Here is a 16534-nt window from a genome sequence, read left to right as displayed (position 1 = left end):
TCAACTAAAGTATTTCTTTCGGCGAGAAACAAATATTAAGTTACTTTTCATACTATTTTATGTTTCACTATTTTTATATTTATACTTATTGTTTTCTTATATTTCTTATTTTTATTGTTTGTTAAGTATTTTCTTTTAATTTACAATATATTTACTTTCGAAGGTTTAAATTTGAACTCTTTACTGACTACATCTCTCCTCGAATTTACAGCAGAAATCATAATTAGGTAATGCTCAACCTAATATTTACTAATTATTAGTCAAAAAAACTACGATAAGTACCCGGACTTCAACCGGCGAGCGAATTCCGTAGCAAATAAAAATCATATCATTACAATATTTATCAATGGATTAAAAAATATTTTATTTTTGGCATGTTCCTTATACATAAACATGTCTAAAAAATTACTGAACCGGAATATGAGGCATTATTCCTGAACTGCCCCAAAAATAAAAAAAAGTTCTTGGATTTCCTATACTTTGGAAATATGTTACCCTAGTAGGTACAAGTTACTACACCAATTTACAGGTCCAACCCCAATCAAAAGGGTAGGGGGTTGAAATTTCAGCCTAAACTCGAACATGCATTCTTTAAACATTTGTAGTTTCTACTTAAATTATTCAATTAAAAAAAGTAAGTAGTGTTTTAGAAAGGTTTTTTTGTGTACTTTTAAAATATTTTATTTATATAATAAAAAAAAAATTTTTTTGCAAAAATTTTTAAAATAAATAGTTTTTTGCAATTTTGTGCAAGTTTGGTAGTATTTATTTTCTTTTTAATAATCTCAAATGAAAGCTTGGGAATTCCCCTAAAAGAAGATATAAGTCTGAAAATGGGCCGAAACAATTTGCCAAAGATATAGTGTAATAAGTAAAATTTGTCCGTCCGCTCGCGCACTCCAGCGCGATGAACAGTGGGATTTTTTTTCAACTTACTATTGAAAATTGTCTAGAAACTACAAATTTTATCGGATGTTGATGTTCTTGATTTAAAATTACTAAGAGATCCATCAAAGTTGATTTTTGAATTTTTAATTGTTTATTTTTTTCTTGTTACTCAAAAATTTGACAAATTACAATATTTTTAGAAAAAATCATGTTAATTTTTTTATTTTTCCATTACACATGATCGAAATCAATTTAAATTAGTCTAGTATGACCACCGGACAATTAATAAAGCATAATACAATTTATTTAAATTGTTGCAAACAATGTTAATTAACAAATAGATTACTTCGGACCTTCTTCATAAAAAAAATTGGTTTTTTTGCAGACAACCCAAGTAGAAACTTATGCCTTGATCCAACCATGGCCCTTGTCTGGAAGCCCTGTTTCATACGTGGGCCATGCATGGAAGCCATCCGTGGCCCACCCAAGTTTTGTAACCGGCAGCAGACTTCTTCCTAACTTTTGAAATTATCAAAAATGAATACTTTACATAGTTTTAAGCGTGTTCCAGCGGTTTTTATCATCCTAACCATTCTAAAGGTGATTTATTGTGCATCAATTTCTTCTCCTAGAAATTTTTTACTTTTTTTCTTCCGATTAAACATTATAAAACTCTTTATATAGTTTTTAATGTCGAAAATAAGATACATCTAATGTGTACATTTGAAGCTCAAAGTCTAATTAAATTTATTTTATTAAATTTATTTATTTGAGAAAAAACACTTTTAACAATTAAACCCAATTTATTTAAAATTTTTATAAATAATTTATTAATTTAGGATTTACCTAAAGTTATCATGAAATTGAAGTTACCAACGTTGATTTATCGAAAAAATTAGAACAAATTTTTTTCTTAAAAGTTCAGGATACTAATTTTTCTTAATAACATTTTTTTATTTCTACACCAAGTAAACCCTCTAAACGCTAATTTAGCCTAAAATAAAAAAAGGTGGGAAAACAATAGTTCTTATTTTTTTCTCACTGATTTTCCAAAAATCAAAAAATTTCACCTAAATTATTCATTCCTCATCTCGAAAGCAATTTTATTCTTTTAATAATTATTTATGTTACTGTCAAAAGCCATTTTTTAAAAATTCCAAGAGGATCCAAGGCGGGAAAAGCAATAAATTTAATTTTTTTGGCACAGAATTTCCAAAAACCCAGAATTTTAAGTAAGTTGCTAATTCTTTGACTCTGAAGCAACTATTTTCTTTTGATAAATATTTATTTTAATGTTAGAAGCCATTTAAAAAAAATTTCAAGTTCCTTGACTCATGAGTAATTTTTTTATTTTGATAATTGTTTATTCTAATACAAGAAACTATTTTAAAAAATATTCCAAGAGAATCCAAGACTGGAATTTTGGATTTTTTTGTCGTATTTTTTCCAAAAATCAAAAAATTTCAACTTAATTAAAAATTCCTTGCTTTGAAAACAAATTGTTTTGTTTTGATAATAATTTATTTTAATGTAAGAAGCTATTTAAAAAAATTTTCAGTGGATCCAAGTCAAGGAAAACAGTAATTTTGATTTTCTAAATGAAATTCCTGGATTTTTTGAAGATTTATAACAGAAAAATTCAAAATCACTTCTTTCCCCGCCTTGGATCCTTTTGGAATGTTTTTTAAATGTCTTCTGATAAGAAAATAAACAATTACCAAAAGAAAAAATTGTTTCCAAGGCAAGAAATTATTAATTAAGTTATAATTCCGAAATTTTTGGAAAATCCGTGACAAAAAAATAAAAACCCCTGCTTTCCCCGACTTCAACCACTTGCAATTTTTTAAAGGGTTTTGAAAATTAAAATAAATAGTTATTAAAGGAAAAAAATGGTTTCCAAGCCGAGGAATTAACAATTTACTTGAAATTCCTGGATTTTCGGAAAATCCGTAACAAAAAAATCACTGCTTTCCCCGACTTAGATCCTCTTGGAATCTTTTTTAAATGGTTTCTGACATTAATATAAACAATTATCATAAAAAAATCATTTAAAAAAATTTTTTTTTTAATTTAAAAAAAATTTTTTAAAATAATTTTCTTAAATAATTTTCTTTTATCAGCCTGTAAAAATACACAAGTATACCAATTTTTAGCTAATTAGATCAAATAGTGTAGAGCTCGAAGAATCATTAAGTTAAAATTTCGAAATTTTTGGAAAATCCGTGACACAAAAAAATTCAAAAGATGTTATTTCAATAATTTAATTTTCGGGTTTACTTAAACAAGCAAAGTCATGCAATAATGACAAGAAATGTCTGACTAAATGATCTGATAAAAATTTTAAAAGTCGGGAAAAAGTCTGCTGCCGGTTACAAAACTTGAATGGGCCATGGATGGCTTCCATGTATGGGCCACAATTAAACATCGGGCAAAGCTAGGGAAATTTCTACTTGGGAAGTGTAAATTTATGTCTAATTTAGTAAAAAACTATTTTACAGTTAAAAATTATCATTAATATTAACAATATTGTTAATATTAATGATAATTTAAAATAATAATAATAATAATAATAATAATAATAATAATTAATTATTTTAATAATATATATATATATATATATATATATATATATATATATATATATATATTATTATATATTATTATAATTAATTATTTTATAATGATAATTTTTAACTGTAAAATAGTTTTTTACTAAATTAGACATAAATTTACACTTCCCAAGTAGAAATTTCCCTAGCTTTGCCCGATGTTTAATTGTGGCCCATACATGGAAGCCATCCATGGCCCATTCAAGTTTTGTAACCGGCAGCAGACTTTTTCCCGACTTTTAAAATTTTTATCAGATCATTTAGTCAGACATTTCTTGTCATTATTGCATGACTTTGCTTGTTTAAGTAAACCCGAAAATTAAATTATTGAAATAACATCTTTTGAATTTTTTTGTGTCACGGATTTTCCAAAAATTTCGAAATTTTAACTTAATGGCGGAACCCTATTGGTGAGACTCTGTTGTCCGTAGCCAAATCGTGTCCCCCCCCCTAGCGGCTAAACTATTTGACCTAAAGAGCTCAAATTTGGTCCAGATATGTATTTTCACTCGTAGATTACAGGAAAAATATAGCGAATGTGATTGGACGTGATGGTCATAGCGTTGTCAAGGAAATAACAAGATTTTTGGCCAAAAATGCATCAAAAGTGACCATTCCCCCCCCCCCTTAACTTCTAAACTATTCGACATGGAGAGCTGAAATTTTGCATGCTGGTGTATTTTTACTCGAATATTACAGGAAAAATATAGAGAACTTGATATGTAATGATGGCCATAGCGTTGTCAAGGAAAAACTAAAAAAATTTTTAAAAAAAATTTTTTTTCTCTAACTTTTACATTATTTGACCTAATGAACTGAAAATTGGTATCCTAGTGTATTATTACAGTCAGACGACAAAAAATTTATTTAAGAAACTTTTTGAAAAAAAAATCAAAAAAAATTTTTTTTTAATTTTTTTTTCAAAAAAAAAATTTTTTTTTAATTTAAACACGTGGCATTAAATATTTTAAGGAAGAGAGTGAAATTTTAAAAGAATAAATGAGAGATTGTTTTCTGACTTTAATTTCTTAACTAAAAAAAAAATTGGACAAGTGCGAGTTGTACTCGCACTGCAATGGCGGGTTCCGTACACAAATATTAAAACAACACTTGCAACATTTATCGGTAATTGATAGAATTAAAATAAACAATTAAAAAAATATATTAAAATCATTTGATAAAAAAAATAACTTAAAAAAAATTAAAGTATTGTATATCTAATATTGTAAACAATAATAAGCAGAGGAACTATAATAAATTTTGAAAATTTTGTTCCTCTGCTTATTATTGTTTACAATATTAGATATATACAATACTTTAATTTTTTTAGTTATTTTTTTATCATATGATTTTAATATATTTTTATAATTGTTTATTTTAATTCTATCAATTACCGATAAATGTTGCAAGTATTGTTTTAATATTTGTGTACGGAACCCGCCATTGCAGTGCGAGTACAACTCGCACTTGTCCAATTTTTTTTTAAACTTTAAATATTTATATCATATGTACATTCTTTCAAAAACTTAAAAAATTTATTTGCTTAAACAATTACATTTGTTATAAACAAATTTTTCATTTTTAAACAAATAATTAGCTCTTTTCATCAAACAAAATTTTTTCCTTTTTTATATTTACTATCATAAAAAAGAACTCCTTAATAAAATGGGAATACTATAAATTATTCATTTAATTTTAATAAACATTATAAGTTAACAAATATTTAACTTTATTCTTTTTTCACAGAAAAAATATATTTATTTATATGCATTTAAATGTAAACTGTTTTAACTGAATAATGGTTTACTTCATTAAAAATATAAATATTTCTTAACTTATAATGTTCGTTAGAATTAAATGAATAATTTATAGTATTCCCATTTCATTAAGGAGTTCTTTTTTATGATAGTAAATATAAAAAAAAGGAAAAAATTTTGTTTGATGAAAAAAGCTACTTATTTGTTTAAAAATGAAAAATTTGTTTATAACAAATGTAATTGTTTAAGCAAATAAATTTTTTAAGTTTTTGAAAGAATGTACATATGATATAAATATTTAAAGTTTAAAAAATGACGAAAATGTTTACAAATACAAAAGGAAGTTGATTATTGTTTATATAATTGTTAATATTAATGATAATTTTTAACTGTAAAATAGTTTTTTACTAAATTAGACATAAATTTAAACTTGTCTGCAAAAAAACCAATTTTTTTTATAAAGAAGGTCCGAAGTAATCTATTTGTTAATTAACATTGTTTGCAACAATTTAAATAAATTGTATTATGCTTTATTAATTGTCCGGTGGTCATACTAGACTAAATTAAATTGATTTCGATCATGTGTAATGGAAAAATAAAAAAATTAACATGATTTTTTCTAAAAATATTGTAATTTGTCAAATTTTTGAGTAACAAGAAAAAAATAAACAATTAAAAATTCAAAAATCAACTTTGATGGATCTCTTAGTAATTTTAAATCAAGAACATCAACATCCGATAAAATTTGTAGTTTCTAGACAATTTTCAATAGTAAGTTGAAAAAAAATCCCACTGTTCATCGCGCTGGAGTGAGCGAGCGGACGGACAAATTTTACTTATTACACTATATCTTTGGCAAATTGTTTCGGCCCATTTTCAGACTTATATCTTCTTTTAGGGGAATTCCCAAGCTTTCATTTGAGATTATTAAAAAGAAAATAAAAACTACCGAACTTGCACGAAATTGCAAAAAACTATTTATTTTTAAAAATTTTTGCAAAAAAAATTTTTTTTTATTATATAAATAAAATATTTTAAAAGTACACAAAAAAACCTTTCTAAAACACTACTTACTTTTTTTAATTGAATAATTTAAGTAGAAACTACAAATGTTTAAAGAATGCATGTTCGAGTTTAGGCTGAAATTGCAACCCCCCACCCTTTTGATTGGGGTGGGGGGTTGGACCTGTAAATTGGTGTAGTAACTTGTACCTACTAGGGTAACATATTTCCAAAGTATAAAGGAAATCCAAGAACTTTTTTTTATTTTTGGGTCAGTTCAGGAATAATGCCTCATATATTAACAATAAAACCATTATAAACAAATGAAAAACAAATAAAAAATGTACCTTTTACATAAAAAAATCATTTTCTAGTAATCCGATCCAACTGTTGGGATGTGAATTTTTGCTTTACTTCTTATATCCTAAACAATTTTTGTTAATTCTTTTTTGCAAATTTTCACAATAATTTTTAACAATAAATTACTTAGTTTATAGGATTTCAAAAAGGATTAAATAAATATTTAATGATCTGAAAGAGAAAATTAAAAATTCTTTTAATTTTAATTGATTTTATAGGTAAAGTTTTTATTTATGAAAATAAAAGCTTCTTACCTTTTAAAAGAACATTATAAATATGAAATAAATTTTTTTTTATATCATTAAAGATACTCTTTGAGTTTCTCATGATGAAATTTTTTTAATTTAATTAATTTTTAAGATTTTGTAAAAGCACATTTTTTGTTGGAAATGTGCTTCTTTAATAAGAGAGTTTTAACAGAAAATTCGCTTGAAACTCGTTACTCGGGAGTTTTCTGAGTCGCTGAATACGAATCTGTGGTAATTTTTATAAATTCAAAATGGCAAATCCAATATGACGAACATGAAAATTTTAAATCGACTGGATTTGTTTAAAAATAGTTACTCGTGAATTTTTGGTTTGCTGAATACAAATCTGAGGTTAGTTTTCGATAATTCAAAATTGCGAATCAAATATGGCGGCCATAAAAATTCAAAATCGACTGAATTTGTTTGAAACTATTTACTCAAGGATTTTTTAGGGTAGTTGAATACGAAATTGAAAATAGATTTTGATGATTCAAAACGATTGAAAAAAATGTAAGATGCTTGTATGTAAGTCATGTACCAGAAAAATGACAACCAAATCACAATTACACTGCAAAAACGGGTGTCTTCGTTGAAGACACTTTTGTAGTCACTTTTAAGACGTTTTGTAGTGTCTTCTATAAAGACAGTAGAAGCGTCTTTGATAAGTCACTACATGTGTCTTATTCATTACCGACTAAATTTATTTTAATTTTTAAATTAAAATTAAAACGTTTATTTAAATCACTTTATAAAAATTATGAGAGTATATAAATAAAACGATAGTATTAAATCTATTTCTTTAATTTAATATTATTTTAAATTTTATTCATTAAGAATAATAATTACAACTATTAATTATATTTGATAAGTAATAATAAGAGTTATTAAATAAATATTAATTATTAAAATATTAATTTCTATACAAAAACAAAAATTGTTAGTTTTAAAAATAATCATTAATGAACAATAATTATTTAAATGTATTTAAAATAATTATTTAATACAAAATAATTGGTGAATTATAATTAATGAATATGAATAACATGTATATTAAAAAATTATTAATTATTAATTAATTATTAATTGGAAACAAAAATTATAAACTTTATTAATTTAAATTTAATTAATATATATATTAATTAATATTTATTTATATTAATATTTATATTAATATATAAAATTAATATAAATTAATTTAAATATACGCGCTTTATTCTATCAATAGATAAGATGTGACGAGCGACTACTATCTCGCTCGAATCACACTTCGAGATTAATCGAATTACGATTGTATGTCGCGGTGAAATCAAAATTATTAAAATAATATATTTGAATTCACATTTCAATAAATATAAACCTGAGACTGAGAACGACTAAAGAATATAGTATAATAAAATACCCAAACATATTTTCATGTTTTAACAGATGTTATTTTATATAGCTTAAAGAATGAATATTTCCACTTTTAAGAAACCCAAAAGTATTTCTAAAACATCATAAAGTTAATCTGGATTAAGAAAAATGTGTTTCTTATAAAATCTAAACTCTTCGATTCCTTCCAAAATTATCTGTTTTTCTAACACTATGTACAATTGTAAAATATACCCAAAAAGTATACTCCTTTAGAAAGTCATAAAATCAGAACAGCTTAGTTTTATAGACCAGATCCTCTATTCAGGTAATAACTACCGAAATGGTACATCTAAAAACTTTCGATCCTTTTACCTTAAAAATTGTCACGTATTGGAAAAACCCAATTTTACATTACTTTTAGAAATGATAATCATTCTAATAATTTTATAAATAATCTCAATTTATGTATTTCACTATTTATATTAATCTAACATTTAATCAATTATTATAATTATTAAATGAGGTGACATTTGTAAATAAAATACTTTCAAGATTTATAGTTTAACAATTAGTTTGTTATAACTATCATGACTATCAGCGCTGTATTATGTTATACAATATTTACTATAATTGTAAACGTATGTGTGTGTGTTGTATATAAGAGTAAATATGCTTATTATAGAAATATATTTACTAGTTTATTATTTGTATATAAATTAAATTATTGAAAGAGTTATAGTATGATAATGATAACGAATAATATTATTATGACGAATGTGTCTGTATCTACACCAATAAGTATGACGTATGAGACTGTATTTGTATTAGTGAAGTGCATAAAAGTGTATAGTAAAGTGGGGGATGCGCGTCACTTGGAACATGCGCACTTCCCTCAACATGGACTAACAGCTGATAACAACTCTGCTAGACTATAACTACAAGACTAGAAGTTAGATCTAAGTTGACGGTTGACTGACAAGGTTGCTTCGTTCGTTTCCTTAGTCATTTTGTACTCTTGAACTTTTTATTAAATAAATTATTTGGGTTTACTCTCAAGAGGACTGATTTCCATCAATAATTAATATTATTAATTATTGATTGATCCATTCTGCTTGAGAGGTTTTTCCCTCCGTTTTAATGGAATATTATTGTTTTATCATTTGTAATTCCCGGTTCCTCTTAAGGATTCAGCCAAAGTATGAACTCAATGAATCACAATTGAGCACGCTGAGTTTGCGCATAAAACTCATATGTGCTCGTAACAAAGATTACTTTTTGGAGCAAGTGCAGTTGCGTTTGGGGAGGTCATTGACTACTGTCGTGTAGAGGTTGTTGACATACTGTTTGATACATAACCAAAAAATGTGATGGTTATTTTGTGAAAATGAAGAATCAAAGTTTCTGTTCGATTTGTGATTTTTGGTCAAATTCCTTTGAATTATTACTTAAACATGTTATTAAATACCACAAAAACGAACCCAATTTTAAAGTTAAATGTCTATTTCGTGGCTGCGGTGCCACTTTTACAAAGTGGAGATCATTTAAAACGCATGTTGCAAGAAATCATCCTTTTCGTGTCAACTTGTTAAATGAATTCAATGAACAAGAGTATAATAATGAAGATGAGGATGATGAAGAAGAGAATCCGGGTAAATAAAACATATTTCAGTTTATAAATATTATAAGTATTATCACTATCTTTATTATATATATTGTTTCGAATCTTTCAAAAATTAATGTAAATTACGTATGAGTTTATTCATATTGTTTATTTATAAGAAGAAAATAAAATTCGATTTTTTAAGGAAATCAAGTTGTAACAAATGTTGAGGAAATGCAGTTACGATTCGCTCAATTTATGGTAAACATTCGTGAAACGTATCGTACATCTTCGATGGCACTCACAGAAATAATTTCCGGCGTTGAGGATTTTTTGGAATATTTTTCTGGTACACTTTAGGTAAGAATTTATTATACATTAACTCTTGTGTTAATATAATATTATAATATTATATTATGTTTATAATAATATAATATTAATGTATATTAAATAAATAAATTAAATATTAAATATATTATTTTGGTTATGAATGGAAATGGGCCAAAATGGAAAAAAAAAACTTTTAAAAAATTAGGGTTGAGACAGGTCAGAGAGATTATGAAAAAGTTAGGAAATTTTATTAAAAGTAATGCAAAAAATTTAAATTTTATAATGTGAACATTCTAAATTTTAGTAAGATTTTTTCTTTGTCTCATAAACTATTAATTGAATTTAAAATAAAGAGTTGCGTTTTTACAATGTTCATAAATTAAATCAACTTCTCCGCCGCTGGTTGTCCACTGCCGAACATCATCGATGTCTTCGATGTGCTGGGAGAAGTGGATGCATATCCACTGCCAGACATGATTGACATCATGGATATGTTCGGTAGACCTTGTCGTGGTGGCGGGGCTTTCAACTAAAGGACAACCAAACAGCAAGAAAAAATGAATTCAAAAAATTCTGAGAAGGTACCCCATGTGAGCAGGCCGGAAACGGGAAATCTCACCATCGGTCCCAGGACCGATGCTCAAGTGCGCGCGGATTGTGGGGGCGCACAATTTCTTGCAGTGCCACGAGTGATCGTGGAAAGGGTAGATCCACAGAACATCGTGGAAAATAAAAAAACGAGGAAAGGAAGCACGTCGAGCCTTCTGAGTGTGTCAAGCTGCAGTAGCGGAAAAAACCGTTCATAGCGCTATCCACTCAGAAGTAGACGACGAGGCGATAGAAGAGACTCGCGAGATATGCTTGCGGCTCAGAAAGGAGGAGGCGACTTGTCTCGAAAAAATGGAGTTGGAGGTCGCAAAGATGATAAAATCTTGCGACATTCAGAAGACCGTCAATAGGACGGTAAAGGATGGACTCAAGGTCATCGACGTCCTGCTAAAGGAGGCAAGGGCAAAGCATGCCGCGGCCGATGAGTCGGACTTCGATTTGGCATGCGTTCTGAGCGGTGCGGAATGCAACCGCAAGGACCGTAAGAAAGAGAGAGAGCGTTTCTATAGGCGTAATCTCAAAAGCGTCTTAAGAGATGCTCAGAAACGGAAGAGAGAGGGTGACAGTCCAGAAGAGACTCGAACCAAAACCGATAAGAGGAAGAAGGAGGAAGCTCCTCCAATGGAAACGGAAGTACCAGATCCAAAGATTCCTCAATTGGAAAGAATTGGGTCAAAAAGATCCACAGTTCTAATCCGAGTCGGTGAAGGATTGACGTATGCTGACGTTCTGGGTAAGCTTCGCAAAGAGGTCAACCCAGAGGACAGCCATACGAGAATAGTAGCAGCAAAAGCTACAAACAAGGGGGACCTTCTGATTAAGTTCAGAGGAGACTCCGATAAGGACGCTTTCACCGCTGAGGTCACCAAGGCGGTTGGAAGCATGGGTAAGGTGCAGTCATTGGATCGAAGAGTTACACTCGAGATCCGTGATTTGGATTGCCTTACCCAAGAAGCTGAGGTGCAACAAGTGTTGTCTGAAGCAATGGGTAAGCCAGTAAACAGGAGAGTGACGGTCTTAGGACCCAACCGCCGAGGGATGAAGCTCGCGGTTGTAGTCACCAACCTGGAAGAGGCGAACAGGCTGGAGAAATTGGGACACGTAAAAATTGATTTTATGTGTTGCCCAATCAAAAGAAGAGTAATGGTCGTCCGGTGTCATCGATGCCTGGGATACGGCCATATTGGAGCCAAATGCCAGAAGGAGGACAGATCGGCTGCGTGCTTTAAGTGCGGTGAGGCCGGTCACAGGTTCTCCAACTGTAAAAACAACTCAAGTTGCTTTTTGTGCAAGGAAAAGATTGGCAATAAGGTGTCAACCACCCATATTGCAGGCAGCGGAGGATGCGGAGTCTTCAGGACGGCCCTTGAGGAGGCGAAGAAGACTCTCGCAAGAACTAAAAGCAAATAAGAAGTATTAAAAGGAGCCAAAAAGCGTGATTTAAACAGCTTTTAATTTGTTTGTTTGTTTTTTATTAATTTATTTTGTGATTTATTTGTCCTTATACATTTTTTTTGTTTAATTTGTTTTGTGTTTTTTATTCGTCTTTAAACAGTTTTATCTTTTCAACATTATATACGTGTTTACTTTTTTTTTCTTTTCTTTTTTATATCCGTTTACAATTTTATCTTTTGACTTTTTACACTTCTTAAAATATTTGTTTTTTTTATTATTTTTGTGCTGTGAATTCCGCTTGGACTTTGTAATAGTTTTAATCATTTTTTTAACTACGGACGCAGGAGGACCGCAGAGAAAGGGAGAAGGTCGCATTAGTGACAGAGTTGGAGCGCCACCCTCGAAGGCTAAAGTCTTACGACAGTTCCGAGGGAGGGTAAAGGGCTCCAGAAGAAGGGTTACGGGTTTTAGTGGGTCGGGCTGGTAGTAGGTCGCCAGTTTATTAAATTTATTATAACATTTATGTATTTATCTTTTTTTTAATATTTCCTTTTGTTTCATTGTACCAACCCCACATAACCTTGGAGTGCGGAATCCAAGGTATCTGTAGGCAGATTTCCCAAAAGTCCCTAAGCAAAAAAAAAAAAAAAAAAAATTAAATCAACTTGAAAAAGGTTTGAATTTGAAATTTTATAAAATTTCAATTTTTATTGATTGTAGAAATTTAATTATTTTCAAAATTTATAAAATTCTTCGCAGAAATTCAAATTCAAAATCAAATTCGAAATCTTTAAAAAAATCTGAATTTTTTATAATTTTAACTAACAATTTAGTACAATTAATTTTTTCAAAAGTTTAATTAAAATTTGAAAATCTCGAAGAACTTTTTCAAAAATTATTAAAAAGATTGATTTAAAGAAGAATTTAAATTAATAATTCTAGAAAATAGTAATCGAATTGAAATGATAAAAATAATTTTGAGCAAGTAACAATATTCTTATAATATAATATAATGATTTTGTCAGTCATAGTTATGTTTTCTAATAATATTCTTATAAGTTATTAAATTTCAAAAAGGTTTGAATTTGAGTTTTTTGAAAATCTTAATTGCTATGGAAAAATAATTATTATTTTAAATAAAAGTTCTGATGTTTTCGTATAATTTTACAATTAAACAAATTCGTAAATATAAAAAGAATAAAACATTTTTTTTGAGTATCTTCATAATTTTTAGAGTGAATCAGAATATTTTTTATGGTCGGGAAAAATTTAAAAGTTTGTTTGCATGTAGATAGGAAAAACCAAAATTAAATTTTTGTGTCAACCCTGTAAATGAAGAAACATAAAAAGGGAAAAAATAGTAAGATAAATGTATATACATAATCATAAATTTGGTAATTAAAACGAGATGCAGAACTTCATACAAGCAACTTTATTTTTTACAGGGTGAAATTACACAACATTTGGACAGAAACACAGGTTTAATTAGTTTGCAGTTACTTCATCAAATATTTCAGCAATTGAAACCAAGTGATGTGCTGTCTCCTGTCAGTTCAAAATATTTATTGGACAAATTTCTGAAAGAAAAATTTAATATGGTGTTTCCTGAGAAAATAAAAGTAGGAATTTCACAACGTTGGATTCGAACGAAAATTCCGCCGTTTACGGATCTTGTGGATGTTGAAGACACAGCCATCATTGTCCCATTCCTGCAAAATTTAACGAACTTTTTAAAAAATGAACAAATTCGATTTTATATTGAGAATCCGAGAAATGAAGAAAATGGATTAGTTACAACGGTATTGGAAGGGTCCTTTTACAAAAATGATGATTATTTTAAAAATAATCGAAATTCTCTTGCTACCATTTTGTATATAGATGAGTTGGGAATAGCAAATCCTCTCGGTTCAAATACTACAAAACAAATGTTGTATATGTTGTATTGGACTCTCGGAAATATACCTCCAGAATTTAGATCAACACAAGATGCTATTCAACTTTTAGGAATAGTGAAAACAAGTATTGTTAAAAAACATGGATTGAGGGCAATTTTGGAACCGTTTGTGAAAGATATTGGAATTTTACAGAACGAGGGAATTACGATTCTTTGTAATAACGAAGAAAAAACATTTAAAGGATCTTTGCTATTTGCAGCAGGAGATACGCCGGCTTCTGCAGAAATGGGAGGGTTTAAACAATCCGTATCCGCTTATCGTCTTTGTCGCACTTGTTTCACAAACAATTCTGATTGGAAATCGAATTTCAATGAAACAGATTTTATTCTTCGAAATGCAACCACACATATAAATCATGTTGAAGCTGTGACTGAGCAAAATGTTACTTCAAGAGTATTGCATTTTTGGAAATCCAGATATGGTGTAAATGGTCCAAGTCCTTTGGACGGTATACAACATCTGGATGTAACAAAATGTTTTCCTCAAGATGCAATGCACGTTTTAATCATAGGAATATCAGAAATAGCAGTAAGAGCCGTTCTTTCTTATTTAATTCTTGATTTGGAGATTTTTTCTATGAGCGAAATAAATTCGAAGATGGAAACTTTTGATTTTAGTCATTTCGGAGACAATAAACCCAGTTGTATTTTTTATGATCCGCTAAAAGATAATAAACCTTTGAAACAAAGTGCGTCACAAATGTTTGCCCTTGCTCATTGTCTACCATTATTGATTGCCGAGTGGACCCATTATGACAACAGAGAGGAAATCAAAAGTCGAATTTTAAATCACAGTCGACTTCTACAAATTTTAAATATCTGCTTGTCCTATGAAATCCACATAGACACAGTTGATTTGTTGTCTCGAATGATCAAAATTTATATAACGGAATTCAATAATTTGTATCCAAATACAATTGTGCCCAAATTTCACTTTCTAATTCACATTCCATTTTATATAAAATTATTCGGGCCAGCACGTCGGCAATGGTGTTTTAGATTTGAAACAACGCACAATTTATCGAAAGCTTTAGTTCCTGTTATGCGAAATTTTAAAAACATGCCTTTCACATTGGCATATCGGTATCAAGCTCGTCTATGCTCGAGGCTTGCCAGTCTTTCAAACATCGATTCTAAAAAATTTATCAACCAGGGACAAGAAATATCGCCAGGTACAACAGTTTTACTGGAAAACTTGCCAAATGCAAATTTATTATACAATTTCGTATTGGAAAATAATAGAGAAAATTGTGAAATTATGAGGTCAAAGAAAGTAGAAATTCGTGGGACAGTTTATAAACCGAATGATTTGATTCTTTTGGAGAACTCAGATGAATGTCTACCTGTTTTTGGAAAAATAATTGAAATGTTTGTTGTGGATGAAAATGTCATCATTATTTACAATATTTTAGAAACTTTGCTCTACGAGGAAATGTTCAATGCTTATCACCTTAAAGAATCTAGTGATTACTCACAGTTTTCAATTTCAATTGAAAATCTGATGTTTCCACATCCTCTTCCTGCATTAAAATTTCGGCAAAATTTATATGTCCTTTTACTGGATAATGAGCGAACAGAATTTTATGGATAAATTTTGAGCAGTTTCATTTTATTGCACACTCAAATTTTATAATACAAAATTTTTTTCATATACATATATATTTATAGTATAACAATTGTTTAATTTACAACTAATCAGTCTTGTATGATAAACTAAACCTGTGTTTACATGTGTTTGTACAAATTTTATGTTACAAACAAAACTCACAAAAACCTCACTAAATTTGAAATTTTTCAGTTATTGAATAAAAGGAAATATAAGTTGAATTTAGATTTATTTGTTCATATTTAAGAGAAAAAACTTAATTGAAATTAAAATTTTTTTAAATTAAAGAATAAATGAAAGTTTTTTCTAACGAGATCTGTTCTTTTCAATATGTGGAAAATATTTGAATTAAACAATTGAGAAAATAAAAATATAAATTTGTTGTCTATTTTGGAACTGCATCTAACACATTATTTAATTTTCTATAAAATTTTCCTACTTTTAACTTAATGAAATTAAACTGTCTCGAATTTTTGGTGTAAGAAAAAATAAAAGTTAAGCAAATGAAATCTCTTTCCTTCGATATTTGAAAAATATTTGTATAAAACGATTAAATTAATGAAAATAAAAAATTGTTCCCTATATTTAATAATTGTTTCTAGTTTATTACCTAATTGTTCTATTGAACAATTGGTTAATTTACAACTAATCAGTCTTGTATGATAAATTAAACCTGTGTTTACATGTGTTTGTACAAATTTTATGTTACAAACAAAACTCACAAAAACCTTACTAAATTTGAAATTTTTCAGTTATTGAATAAAAGGAAATATAAGTTGAATTTAGATTTATTTGTTCATATTTAAGAGAAAAAACTTAATTG

The 16534-nt window shown here is 28.3% G+C and overlaps 1 protein-coding gene across 1 annotated transcript; it reads left to right on the top strand.

Annotated features, from left to right (window-relative positions):
- Positions 1–13746: 13746 nt before the first annotated feature.
- Positions 13747–15696, top strand: LOC122501842. The gene has a single exon (XM_043611605.1). The coding sequence runs from the start codon at positions 13747–13749 to the stop codon at positions 15694–15696; it is 1950 nt and encodes a 649-aa protein (XP_043467540.1).
- Positions 15697–16534: the final 838 nt, after the last annotated feature.

Source organism: Leptopilina heterotoma, unplaced genomic scaffold (genome assembly GCF_015476425.1).
Source record: "Leptopilina heterotoma isolate Lh14 unplaced genomic scaffold, ASM1547642v1 Lhet_217, whole genome shotgun sequence".
NCBI lineage: Eukaryota > Metazoa > Arthropoda > Insecta > Hymenoptera > Figitidae > Leptopilina > Leptopilina heterotoma.
Note: the sequence above shows the minus strand (reverse complement) of the source record. Positions and strands in the feature narration are given on the sequence as shown.

Coding starts and splice junctions, on each gene's coding strand:
- LOC122501842 (XM_043611605.1), top strand. CDS start 13,747: ATGGTGTTTCCTGAGAAAATAAAAGTAGGAATTTCACAACGTTGGATT.